At 36.8% G+C, this 13,268-nt stretch overlaps 2 protein-coding genes across 3 annotated transcripts; both read left to right on the top strand.

Moving 5' to 3' along the window:
* The first annotated feature begins 5,608 nt into the window (after positions 1-5,608).
* LOC120274590 (L-type lectin-domain containing receptor kinase SIT2-like) lies at positions 5,609-12,303 on the top strand. 2 transcript variants are annotated; one of them, XM_039281132.1, is made up of 3 exons: positions 5,609-5,838; positions 9,660-9,798; positions 9,890-12,303. In XM_039281132.1, the coding sequence occupies exon 3, from the start codon at positions 10,016-10,018 to the stop codon at positions 12,014-12,016; it is 2,001 nt and encodes a 666-aa protein (XP_039137066.1). In that variant the 5' UTR covers positions 5,609-5,838; positions 9,660-9,798; positions 9,890-10,015; the 3' UTR covers positions 12,017-12,303. The 2 variants fall into 2 exon arrangements, with proteins under 2 accessions (XP_039137066.1, XP_039137067.1); XM_039281133.1 differs by lacking the exon at positions 9,660-9,798.
* On the top strand, positions 7,177-9,334 carry LOC120274591 (L-type lectin-domain containing receptor kinase SIT2-like). The gene has a single exon (XM_039281134.1). The coding sequence runs from the start codon at positions 7,189-7,191 to the stop codon at positions 9,106-9,108; it is 1,920 nt and encodes a 639-aa protein (XP_039137068.1). The 5' UTR covers positions 7,177-7,188; the 3' UTR covers positions 9,109-9,334.
* Positions 12,304-13,268: the final 965 nt, after the last annotated feature.

Consider the following 13,268-nt stretch of genomic DNA (forward strand, 5'->3'; position numbering starts at 1 on the left):
ATAGATCATCCACACTTTTTTTGTTAGATTGTTGGGTGGATGGGTGAGCTCCTAGTTATCTGTGGTTTGATACTTTTACTACTTCTTCTCACCTTTTTGGTATAGATTTCCTTCACATCCTAAGAGTATCTGACCCCTTCTTTGATGACTGCTTAATAAGGCTAGGTAGTAATTCCAAGGACTGAAAACGCTGGAGCTAGCCTCTTCTCCAGTGGAAGCTTCACTATTAAATCCTTCTACATCTTCCTAATTTATGGAGGCATTTGCTGCAACCCTAGCAAGGTCATTTGGAAATGTTTTTGTCCAAGGAAGGTGAAGGCTTTCACTTGGTTAGCTTTGGATGACAAAATCTTCACATTAGAGAATCTGGCTAAAATAAAAGGCAACAAACTTCTTACAACCACCTTATGTTGTGTCACGTTCCAATAAAAACTACAAATCATTTGTTTCTCTATTGCCTTTTTTATGGTGCAAATCTAAGAGCATTTTTTTTAGCAATGGTTTGCTTAGTTGTCCAGATTATTTGAGTTGACACGCTTTAGAGGAAAACAAAAAGATACTTGGATACCTTGCCCAAAATGATTCTATTGAATGTTTGGCTAGAAAACAATAAATGTATCTTTGATGCATTTTTTGTTCCTCTCTTTCTGTGATTAATAAAGTGACTAATTTGTTTTCTTATTTCGTGTCTACAGCCTTAGACCTAAAGTTATAGAAGCTGGAGAAGCTTGTTAACACCGTAAAGAAAAGCTTGACGTTCGTGGATCCCATTGTGTAAGCTGAGTAATCCCTGATGTACGAGTTTAGCTTCGACTAGTCTGTTTTTGTTTTATACCCCTTAACTCACTTAGAGATCACCTCTCTATGTTGTGTTCTCTCTTTCGTTGTGCATGAGAGTTTAATATTGCCCAACATCTAGGAGCTCCTATTTTGTATTCTTCTTTATTTGACTTCTCTGTTGCTTTTGCTCGGGTTTTTAATAAAATTGTGGTTTATCCACTTTGTCAATATATATATATATATATATATATTCATATATAAATGAACAATGAGAAGGCACTTTAAGATATCTGTGACTTAAAGCTTATTATTATTATTGATAAAATGAATAAATCATACATATATATATATATATATATATAATTTTAAGATATTAGAATATTAGATAACCTTTCTTGTTTTGGGTATCTATTACTTGAGTTTTAATTAAGTATGATTTATCCACTTTATCAATATATATTTATTCGATATATATTAAGATAAAACAATTACATCGATACAAAAAAAAGGAAATAGAGACTAAGTTAAAACTCATCACATAAAAAAATATTATAGATAACCATTGGATGGTCTAGTGATAAGTCATTCAAATAGTGCGTCAGTGGTGTAGAGTCAAATTCCGCCGTACTATAGTACTGTGCAAATATTGTAGCAGTATTGTTCATCCATTGTTTACTAGATCCCCTGTGGAGGAGCTGTATTCTCCACCTCTCCAAGGTTACACGATAAAGAGGGATTTGTCATTGTCGGGTTGTATCCCTAATATATTATCGTGGGCGCACATGACAGGTTATCATTGCCCCGTGTGTTAGCCCACCCCACATAATAAATCTCTAGGGGGATCATTAAGCTGCCATAACTAATGCATCACCATACTTTCTTATCCCTTTGACAAACTCTTTGTATGGTGGCGCTTGCCATTTTTGTCAAAAAAAAAATACTTCTTACTATTTACGAAAAGTTGCAAAATTGATGTGTTTGATGCGGTTAGATCTACTTAATTGTTGTTTTATTGTATCTTGGCTTGTCATATTATGCAATAAGGTTATTATTCTTATATATTAAATAAAAATTGAATTTGTGTCTAGGAATTGTTTAGGGTTTTATTTCAAATAGACTTGGTGGGTCCCCTCTAAGAAGTGTTGTATTCCTTCTTTCCAATGGGATATATTAATTTGGTTTGGTCCTTAAAAATCTTTTGGATGTACACGTGACAGAACTTTCATCAACCTATGTGGTACCTAGTCGGGTTGATGAATTATATTTGGTCGATAAGCCATTATAACTAATGCACTATCGTACACGCCTATCTGTTGATAACCCCTTAATAGTGCTGCACTTGTTGTCTTTGTAAAAAAATAAAAAAATAAAAAAATAAAAAAAAAATTAAAATTAAAATCAATGATACTATGATTCTTTTAAAAAAAATAAGAAAAAGCCTATATATAATAAGAAAGGCATATGGCAAGGAATAGAAATATATATATATATATACATGGTTATTTGTCATTTGCAGAAGCACGTATAGTGTCCACAAATGAAACATTTGAATAGAGGAGGGGTGGGTGTGAATAAAGGTGGATGAGTGGGATTTATTTTATTACTGTTACGATAAAGATCGGATGGTTGCGATAAAAATACTACAACTATTTATGAAAGCATTGTTGATCCCCACCTAACACTGTTCACAGTGTTATTTAAAAATATTGTGTATTAAATGAATGATGTCAACCGTAAGATTCAAATTCAACTGTTGAGAAAGAGACATTTCTAGATAACTTATCTACAGATATCCTTATAATACTAGCCCTCTCACTCTATATATATATATAATAAATCTACAATTTATCCACTTTAATATATATATATATATATATATTCTATTAAATTAGTTGCATGTATTCATTTTATAAAATTAAAAAATAACAAATTATGTTTTTATGAAATTATGGATAAACAACTCAAAATATATTTAAAAAAGGACAATATGCACTAGTACAAAAAAAGAAGCTGAAAAAAAAAAGAAAAATAACAGCTATGACATACAAAATACAAAAGAAGAGAACGTTAAACAAAGAAAAATGATTTTGTATTAAAAAAAAGACAAAAAAGATCGGAAGGGGAGAAACTAGATTAGAAAGATGAATAGGCTTGTAAATAACAAATCATGTAACATATAACTAAGCAAAAAAAATTATATTATATATATATAAATTTTTTTTTTTTTTGACAAAGTGTACAAACTATGTGTTAGGGTCTATGCACCACTAAAAATTAATCATCATGTTGGGGTTTACATATCACTGAGAATTGATCGTCCTTCACGCACTGTAAATATTTTTATATTTAAATTTGTATGAGTTTTTTTATTTATTTCATAGGAAAATTAAAATTTTTTTTAGAAAGTAGATGCTTTTTTTAAATGTGAGTACCATGAGATATGAATTGTCTAAGTTAAAAAACAATAATCTGGCCAGGAGTTAATACTTTACTGCCTTCATTTTGCTCTTGTATTTCTAAGACTATTAGAAATGGCAATTCCACTTCTTTTTGGTTTGACAAGTGGAAGAATGAGAGCGCCCCCAAAGACATATGGCCTGATCTATACAATGACAGCATCTATCCCTGTATAACAATCAGAAAATTCTCCCATAACTTCGCCTCTTTAGTGAGGCTTTTTCATACAGCTACCTCAACCGATATTTCGCCACTTCTGGCTTAACTACCAGATTGTTCCAATAATCAGGATGATATCTATAACTGGACACCAGAAAAAATGGGACCTTCATAGTGAAGTCCTTCTACAATTTTCTTATAGATGGAGGGGTTTGTAGCGCTTTATACCGATATTTTTGGAAAATAATGCCCAAGTAAAATCTCCTTGTTCTGTTGGTTATTGTGGGATGACAAAATTCTTATACTCACGAACCTCTTAAAAAAAGGTTGCAACTTTCAATGTGCAACAGATACATGTGTTCTCTATCACAATGATTCTGAAACGATAGAACATCTCTTTCTTAATTGTGCTTATTCAGAAAGGATCTAGGTTTTTTTCTCCAGCTTCTAGATCTTCACTCCCCACCTCCAAGTGTTAATAATAAGATCTGGACCTCCTGGTTACCGTATTTAGATTCAAGACATCGACCACTCTGGGATCTCATCTCTAGAGCCATCATCTAAAATATCTGGCTGGAAAGAAATAATTGAACCTTTAATTTAAATACTTTACCTTTTAATTCAATTATTTTTAAAGTTGCTAATATGCTCTTTCCTTGGTTTTCATCAGCCATAAATCCACACCAACACTTGTTAATCGAAGTTTCTCAGAAGATTAAGCACTCCCTGGATTTCATGAGCGCTAAAGTTTCACCCAATACCCGCAATATGATTCACGAGCCAAATAAGGAGTAGTTGACTCCTTCAAAAAGTTTGGTCAGGCCTGAGACACCAGACGGTGGATTTCCCCAACCTTCACTGTTTTTCTTTCCTTTACTTTGTATTTCTGCTTGTTTCTCCTTTCTTTTAAGTGTGCTTCATCCATGGTGAGAGCCACTTGTAGTTTCTTCTTGGGCTTTCCTATCTTTGTTTATGTGTTTGTCTGTTTAATCACCAAAATAGTCCATGTACTTTTCTCTCTCTTCCTTTTTGGTCTCTTTACTCAGAAATACTCCCAACTAGTCCCTTTCCTTTTGAAAATGTGCCCACTGAGTTAGAAATGCTCCCAACTAGTGCCTCTACTTTTAAAAATGCACCCACTTAGTCCCTCTAGTTAGGTCATTTTTAAAAGTAGGGGGACTAGTTTGGAGCATTTCTAACTAAGTGGGCACATTTTCAAAAGTAGAGGGACTAGTGGGGAGCATTTCTGAGTAAAGGGACAAAAAGGGAAGAGAGAGAAAAGTAGAGGGGTCAATTAGGGTATTATACATTTTCAATAAATTTGTAGTTTATCCACTTTTTTCAAAGGTATAATATCCGAATTTGTCCCTCTACTTTTCTCTCTCTTTAATTTTGGTTCCTCTACTTAGAAATGCTCCTAACTAGTCCCTCTATTTTTGAAAATGTCCCATTTAGTCTCTCTACACTTGAAAATGGTCCAACTAGTCCCTTTATTTTCCAAGGTTGTCAGACTTGGCCCCGGCATTGACCCGGACAAGGGCAAGGGTCAAGGGTTAATGGGTTCGACCGAGGTTAATGGGTCCTAACTAGTCCCTCTCTTTTCACCCGTTGTTTCACTTCTCTACGGGCGACCGTTGATTCACTATGTTCAGTTTCACCTCTCTATCACCCATAGATCCGGCCGTTTCTGAGTTCTTATTCAGGTCTTAAAAAGTTTGGGTTGAAGAGGATGACCGGACCGGACCGGCCTCATGGTCTATTCTCGGTTTTTCCAGTTGAATCGGTCGGGCCGGTCTAGGTTTAACAATCTTGGTATTTTCAAGAGTAGAGGGGCTAGTTAGGAAAAGACTAAGAGTAGAGGAACTAAGTGGACCCATTTTCAAAAGTAGAGGAACTAATTTGGAGCATTTCTGTGTAAAGGGATCAAAAGAGAAAGAGAGAGAAGTAGAGTGACCAATTCAGGTATTATACCTTTTTCAAAAAAAAAATAAATAATCTAATCATTTTTTAAAGTAATATGAAGATATGCATCTTGACAAAGGTTCTAAATATTTTATTTATCTATGGATAAAGAATGGTATAGGTTTGACCTAGTATTTTCTTAGTATTATCATGAAGTTCACATTTCACATTATTCAAAGTCACAATAATTTGTCACACATTAATCTGAAACTTCTCCGCAAAACAACACCAGTCAGCTTGCCAGGGCTTTTACGTCATTTTGCAATTATTATAAGCACAGATGAATGGTGACTGCAACCAAACGCCCAAGCCTTTCCCGCGGGAAATGGACAGCATTGCGTCACTAAGACTACCTACCTCTCTGCCCCCCCCCGCACATCATGTGTTCGATAAAAGGCCTCAGAGAGAGGGAATCAATGGAAGTCTTTGCATTGGCTGTGATTTTGATTGCTGGCCAGTGGATCTTTTCTGCTATCCGTGGTACGTGTTTCTTTGTTAGTTAATTTTATTTTTTCTCATGAATAAAATTGACGGTTGGTGAATTCTGTATGGTTATTATGATTTCTTAGCCTTGGTTGAGTTCTATGAAGCATGATGCTTTGTTTTTATAAGTTTATCCTTTTGTGATTCATTTGAGGGATTTAAGTAATTTTGATGGAATTGCCAAGCTATCATCCATAGCTAGGTTGTTGTCTAATTATTGGTCTCTGATTCTCTTCTTTCCATTTTTTCTATTGTGTTAATGATAGATATGAGTTTGACTTTGATTGAAGATTATATATGGTAATTATAACAATAAAGTGGCTTGCCCAAATTCATCTTTCTTTTTCCTTATTGAGGGTAGATATAGTTTACTACTAGTACTATGCAAAAGAAACCATGGGTGGAGAAATTAAGAGCACCATGAAGCATCACTTAGGGTATTATCATCTTTATATAAGTCAATAGTAAGAGGAAGTTCACTGATTTTCAGAAAAACAAAGTAATCATAATTATTGCAGCTACTATGGAGGTAGCTAGACAGTTGTATCGGGTTAACATTGGGATGAGTCAGAAGCTGGTAAATAGGCTACTAATCTGGTTGTGTTACATAAACTGTTTTCTTTTCTTTTCTTTTGTTTTTTTTTTGGTTAATCAAATCACTTTCAGATTAACATAATTCTCAAGCTGAATTGCAAGTATTTGTTGTGGGATTGAAGCATACCAGGCACGCCTTCCCTGTCTTAATGTGCTAAATTCATATTTGAACTAATGTTGAAGATGTTGACTTCATCATTTCTGCATGTGACCACGCTGATTTTTCTACATAAAACCAGAGTCATAATTATCCTCTCTTCATTTATCAAATAAAATTGCCCTCTCTTCATCTGAGTATTGTCATATTCAAGAAGCTTATGAACCATAACCAGAGACTTTATGAATCCCTTACCAAAATTGTTGTCAAATCGTGCTTCTAAAATTTATGTCTATTCAAGCTTGCTGCTTTTGAAGACAAAAAATTTTAATGTGTTCAAGGGGGTGAACCTAAGTCTTCTTATCAATGAGCTCAGAGACCAGGTTACTAAGTTGGAAAATAATAGTTTACCAGATAAAAAATTGAAATGCTAAAAAATTGGCGATGTTGTAAACTTGAAACAATTTTCAGAGTCTAGTTTTAGAAGTTGATCCTCTCTGTAGCATTAGTTCTAGTTTATATCTTTTTAGTGCCTACCATTAAGATGAGTACGGGTTCTCATGTTGCACTATCCATCTGATAAATTTCAGCCGTTAGCTATAAACTACGAAGAAGATATCGAACCATCATCAAGGAGTCAGACAAACTTTTGCAAGATGCTAGTTAAAATTTTCTTCTGGGCACTCATTTTGAGACTTGGACTTTCGGCAAGTGATGATTTTACGTACAATGGATTCAAGGATGTGAACCTCAGCCTGGATGGTTTAGCAGGAATCACATCGGATGGTCTCCTGAAGCTGACCAATGCTACTAGACATGCCATGGGCCATGCTATGTTTCCGTCTCCACTGAGGTTCAAAAAATCTCAGGCTGATAATGTTCTCTCTTTCTCTACTACATTTGTCTTTGCCATTATCCCTGAGTACCAAACTCTTGGTAGCGCTGGGTTTACTTTTGTTCTCTCACCTTCAAAAGTCTTAACAAAAGCTTCTACAGATTATTTACTTGGCATCATCAACATTACAAACAATGGAAATGCATCCAATCATATCTTGGCTGTTGAGTTTGACACATGGGATAGCCCTCAAGCAGAAGACATTAACGACAACCATGTAGGCATTGACATCAATAATATTATATCTAATTACTCAACACCTGCCGGTTTTACATCAGATGATGATGGTAAATTTCAGAACCTAACCCTTTTGAGTGGCGAGCCAATGCAAGTCTGGATAGAATATAATGGTACAAGCATGCAGTTCAAAGTAACTTTAGCTCCCCTGTGGAAACCTAAAGCCAAGGTTGCTCTCCTCTCACCTACCATAAATCTATCTAGCATTGTCTTGGACCATATGTATGTGGGTTTCTCTGCTTCAGTAGGAGCTCTTTATTCATACCATTATATTCTTGGCTGGAGCTTTAATATTGATGGTCAAGCTCCTGAACTTAACCTATCAAGCCTCCCTCCTCTGCCTCAAAATTTGACATCATTGGAGAAGAAGCGGAAGACTTTATTGCTATGGCTTCCCTTGACCCTTTTTCTTGTTCTATTGACCGTTGCTGGTGCCACACTTACGGTAGTTAGGAGGAAAAAGTTCTCAGAATTACATGATGACTGGGAGCTAGAATTTGAGTCCAACAGATTCCCTTATGAGCAACTATACAAGGCAACTAGAGGTTTCAAGGAGAAGTATCTGCTTGGAATTGGAGGTTTTGGTAGGGTGTATAGAGGAGTTCTACCAGCTTCTAAAGTGGAAGTTGCAGTTAAGAGAGTCTCCCATGAGTCCAAGGAAGGAGTAAGGGAGTTCGTGGCAGAGATTGTGAGCCTGGGTAAGCTCCGGCACCGAAACTTGGTCCAGTTCTTGGGATACTGCAGGAGCAAAGGAGAGCTTCTTTTAGTGTATGAGTACATGCCAAATGGGAGCCTTGATAAATTTCTATTCAGTGAAACCAAACAAACTCTTGATTGGAGTTTGAGATTTAAGATAATCAAGGGTGTGGCATCTGGTCTCCAGTATTTGCATGATGGTTGGGATCAAGTTGTGATTCATAGAGACATTAAGGCCAGCAATGTGTTGCTGGATGGTGATATGAATGGGAGGCTGGGTGATTTTGGACTTGCAAGGTTGTATGATCATGGTGCTGCTCCTCATACTACCAATGTGGTAGGAACTCTTGGTTTTCTGGCACCTGAGCTTGCTAGAACTTGCAAAATTACAACCAGCAGTGATGTGTTTGCCTTTGGGGCTTTCTTGCTTGAGGTTGCTTGTGGGAGGAGGGCCTTAGAACCAAACAAACAAGAGTCCGAACAGGTTTTGGTGGAGTGGGTGTTTGCAAATTGGAAAATGGGAAACTTATATGAGACAAAGGACCCGAGATTGGGAAAAGATTATGTGTTGGAGGAGTTAGATTTGGTTTTGAAACTTGGATTGTTTTGTTCACATCCTTTGCCTTCAGCAAGGCCAAGCATGAGACAAATTACACAGTTCCTAAATGGAGATGTGCCTCTCCCTGAGATGCTTCCCTATCAATGTCATGCTGGTGGTATTTTTCAATTCAGAAATGAATCAAGCTGAATGAATTGAAGCTTATAGTTTTATAGCTATGTGGTGGAACTGAACTCTTTTATTACAAGTACTTTTGGGTGAATTAGCACTATTGTGTTTATTCCTATATATTTGTAACTCATCTGTGACCATTCTCATATGAAAATTTTAGTTACTTCCAAGTACCAATGGCCTGAAACTGACACTTTTTGTCCATTGTTGATATATATATACATATATTTCAAAGTTGTTGGCTTGCTTCCACTTTTTTTTTAACTAATTGACATCTGAGATTCTCATGAAAGAAGCCTGAAGCATCTGTCAGTTTTTTGCATCTGTGTAGTCAGTCCATGTTGTCTTTAGAAATATATAATTAGTCGGTTTAGTTTTTAGATTCATTCATTCAATCTTACTGAAAATCTACTGCATGCAGCTTCATCTCTCAGATAACTAGCAAATGCTTTCTACGATATGCATTTTTCTTTGTTTGTAAAGAAAATATGAAAATATGTTTGTTTGTAATGCAAAAAAAAATATATATATATATATATATTATGCTTCATTTTTATCATATCATGCAGGTGAGTTTCGCAGTTGTTGCCATATAAAATGCACAAAAAGAATTTGAGATGTTCCCGGTAACATAGGAAGTTAGACACCTGCCTATTGTTAGGGAGGCTGCTCATGGATTCAGTCAAAACATCATACAATCTCAATAAAGTTCATCCTCAAATTCCAATTCTTTCTGGAGGCCTTTTTTTCTTTTACAATATTCTTCTGGTAATTAATAATCAGTGCTTTTGTCTTTTAGATTGCAAATGAGAACCAGTGGGTCACACATCATAGAGAAGAAATTTCTTGAGTTGGAAAAGCTACAGATCTGCATTGTTTCTTCGGAAGATTTATTTATTTCATTTCACGGCAACAAGTGATTCAGATGATATCTCAGCTTCTGAGAGTTGCATTACTCTGCCATCTACTCATGCACATTACGGCTTCTGCTGGAGACCATGAGTTCACCTTCAATGGATTCAACAATGCAAATCTCAGCCTTGATGGCGACACGAACTTGGCTGCTAATGGGCTCTTGCAGCTCACCAATGCAACACGACAATCCAAGGGCCAGGCATTCTACCCTTCACCGCTCCGCTTCAAGATGTCTAAATCCACTTCTGTTCTCTCCTTCTCCACCACTTTTGTATTTGCCATTGTCACTGAGTACCCTGGCTTCAGCAGCTATGGTTTCACCTTCTGCATCTCTCCAACCATGGCGCTTCATGGAGACTCAGGCCACTACATGGGCCTTCTCAATTCCACAAACAATGGCCTTTCTTCAAATCACATAATCGGTGTGGAGTTTGATACAATACAAACACAAGAATTCCACGACATTGATGACAACCATGTTGGTATTGATATCCACAGTGAGATTTCCAATAGCTCTCACAGTGCAGGCTATCATACAAGTGACACTAATGCAGAGTTTCAGAACATGAGCCTTAGCAGTGGGCAGAGGATGCAAGTATGGATAGAGTACGATAGCAAAGCTCTTCAACTCAATGTGACTTTAGCTCCATTTCAGTTACCAATGCCCAAACGCTCTCTCCTGTCATTGGATATTGATCTCTCCAGCCATATATCCCAGGACATGTATGTAGGCTTCACTGCATCCAAGGGTGATGATGTTACCACCCATAGTATTCTTGGTTGGAGTTTCAATATGGATGGAAATGCAACTGCTCTTGATCTTGAGAGCTTGCCTTCACTCCCTATTCGTAGCACCAATAAGAAGGAGAAATCCAAGACTTGGTTAATCTGGCTTTCTGTATCTGCATTTCTAGGCTTGTTAACAGCAGCTTTGATCACCAGGTATATGGTGGCAAGGAGAAGCAAGTTTGCAGAGGTACGAGAGGACTGGGAACAGGAATATGGTCCTCACCGTTTCTCATATAAAGAACTCTACCAAGCAACAGACGGCTTCAAGGAGGAATACTTTCTTGGGTTTGGAGGCTTTGGTAGTGTCTACAAAGGAGTGTTACCAACCACCAAAGCAGAAGTTGCTGTCAAGAAAGTGTCCCATGAATCAAGGCAAGGAATTAGGGAATTTGTTGCAGAGGTTGTGAGCCTTGGCCAGCTCCGGCACCGAAATTTGGTAAATCTCTTAGGCTATTGCCGCCGCAAAACAGAACTAATCTTAGTCTATGAATTCATGCCCAATGGCAGTCTAGACAAGTATCTATTCAGCCAGACAACACCATGTCTGGACTGGAATCACAGATTCAGAATCATCAAAGGAGTGGCTACAGGCCTTCTTTACTTGCATGAAGAGTGGGTGAAGGTGGTAATTCACAGAGATATCAAGGCTAGCAATGTGTTGCTTGACAGTGAGTTCAATGCCAGGCTTGGGGACTTTGGCCTTGCTAGATTATATGACCATGGAACTGATTTTCAGACAACTCATGTTATGGGGACAATGGGGTATATTGCTCCAGAGCTCACAAGGAGAGGCAGAGCAACAACAAGCAGTGATGTGTTTGCGTTTGGAGTGTTCCTTCTTGAAGTTGCATGTGGCCGGAGGCCGATAGAACCCAATGTAGATGGAGATGGAGAGGATGTTGTTTTGGCTGAATGGGTGTTGGATAATTGGAGAAGGGGAGACATTCTTGCTTCCAGTGATGGCAGTCTAGATAAGCAGTATGTGGTGGAAGAGATGGAGCTGGTGCTGAAGCTGGGATTGCTCTGTTGTCATCCTATGCCCACTTCCCGGCCAAGCATGAGGCAAGCCATGCAGAACCTCAATGGGGATTCTCCTTTTATTGAATTTTCACCATTTTCATTGAGTGCTGATATCTTGGATTCCCATGCAGATGAAGGTTTTGATAACTACCTGGTTTCTTTTCCATCTTCAATGTTTTCTCTTCTTTCTCGTGGTCGGTAATGACAGTTTAATCCTGGACAAGAAAGTGTTGTTATTCTCTTGTATTCTAGATGAAGAGTTTGTATTGCCGGGCCACCCGAACTATTAAACTAGTGTGAATATTACCACCCATGTAGCAGGGGAATTAGTATTTTTTTTTCTAACTCAAAAATTGAATATTACCACCCATCTAGAGTAGAGTTCTCCACTGTCAACTTTGTTGACCTGTACCCCTTGTTGGTGGCTTTCGTCTTCATAGCTGTTTTATCTTCTCGATTTTTGTTTTCCTTATTATGTATCTTGTAGTACTTGTGCCTCACCTCCCGGTGAGAGTTTCATCTTCACTTTCTATCTGATCTGTATCTTTTTCGCAGATGTTTTATTTTTCGATAAATTTGTGGTTTATCCAGTTTTTATCAAAAACTTGTACATATTTATCAAAAGATTTTTTTGTGAGTATTTATAATTAATCAATCAAGAGGAAGATTGTGTGAATTTGAATATCCTGTTTGTAAAGAGGAAATCATTATTTTCTGAAGTTGAGTCTGGTTTTACACCGTATTTGTTGTATTGTGCTTTATGGTTTAGTTTAAATTCATATTTTTTTGTTTGTTTTGACCGATGTGGCCTTTTGTTTGAAAAAGTGGATTTTAGACTTTTGTTGCCTTAGCTTTTTAGACATTATCAAGTAAACGAAATTCTAATGCTTAGCACTTTGATAGAATTGAAGCCTTTCGGAAAATTCATAGTCTTTGGTGACACTGACATTATATTTATAAAACTAAACATTCAAGTGACGATTGGAAAATAACCCAACTCAAATAAGAACAAAATCAATCCCAAATTAATATTATATATATTTGTGCATGCATAAATAATGTGTTCCGTTGTGTGGAAACCAACCCAACCCAAAGAAAGAAGTCAAGCCTAAGAAAATGCGAGAATTTGTTATTTTATCATGCATAATAAATGTAAGAAAAATATGTGGTGCCAATGTTGGTATTGCTAGGTCATACATGAGAGTCTCATGCAATGGTCAGCAATTTGAATCCTTCCTCATGCATGGTGTGAATAGTAGCTTATACATTTTGTATCAATTTCCTCTAGTGCAACTTCCTTGTCTTGGACTGATCATTGATAGTCCTAGATGGCGACATATCAGTTAAAAAGACTACATATCTCGGAACCAAGGCCAATGGTGTATACTAAACCTCAAGGATTTCAACAATGCTTTACTCAACAAATGGTGGTAGAAGATAGTGAATAACAATTA

This window comes from Dioscorea cayenensis, chromosome 13 (assembly GCF_009730915.1).
Source record: "Dioscorea cayenensis subsp. rotundata cultivar TDr96_F1 chromosome 13, TDr96_F1_v2_PseudoChromosome.rev07_lg8_w22 25.fasta, whole genome shotgun sequence".
NCBI lineage: Eukaryota > Viridiplantae > Streptophyta > Magnoliopsida > Dioscoreales > Dioscoreaceae > Dioscorea > Dioscorea cayenensis.

What these genes read in the sequence shown, in the direction of transcription:
- LOC120274590 (XM_039281132.1), top strand. Translation starts at nt 10,016, where the DNA reads ATGATATCTCAGCTTCTGAGAGTTGCATTACTCTGCCATCTACTCATG.
- LOC120274591 (XM_039281134.1), top strand. Translation starts at nt 7,189, where the DNA reads ATGCTAGTTAAAATTTTCTTCTGGGCACTCATTTTGAGACTTGGACTT.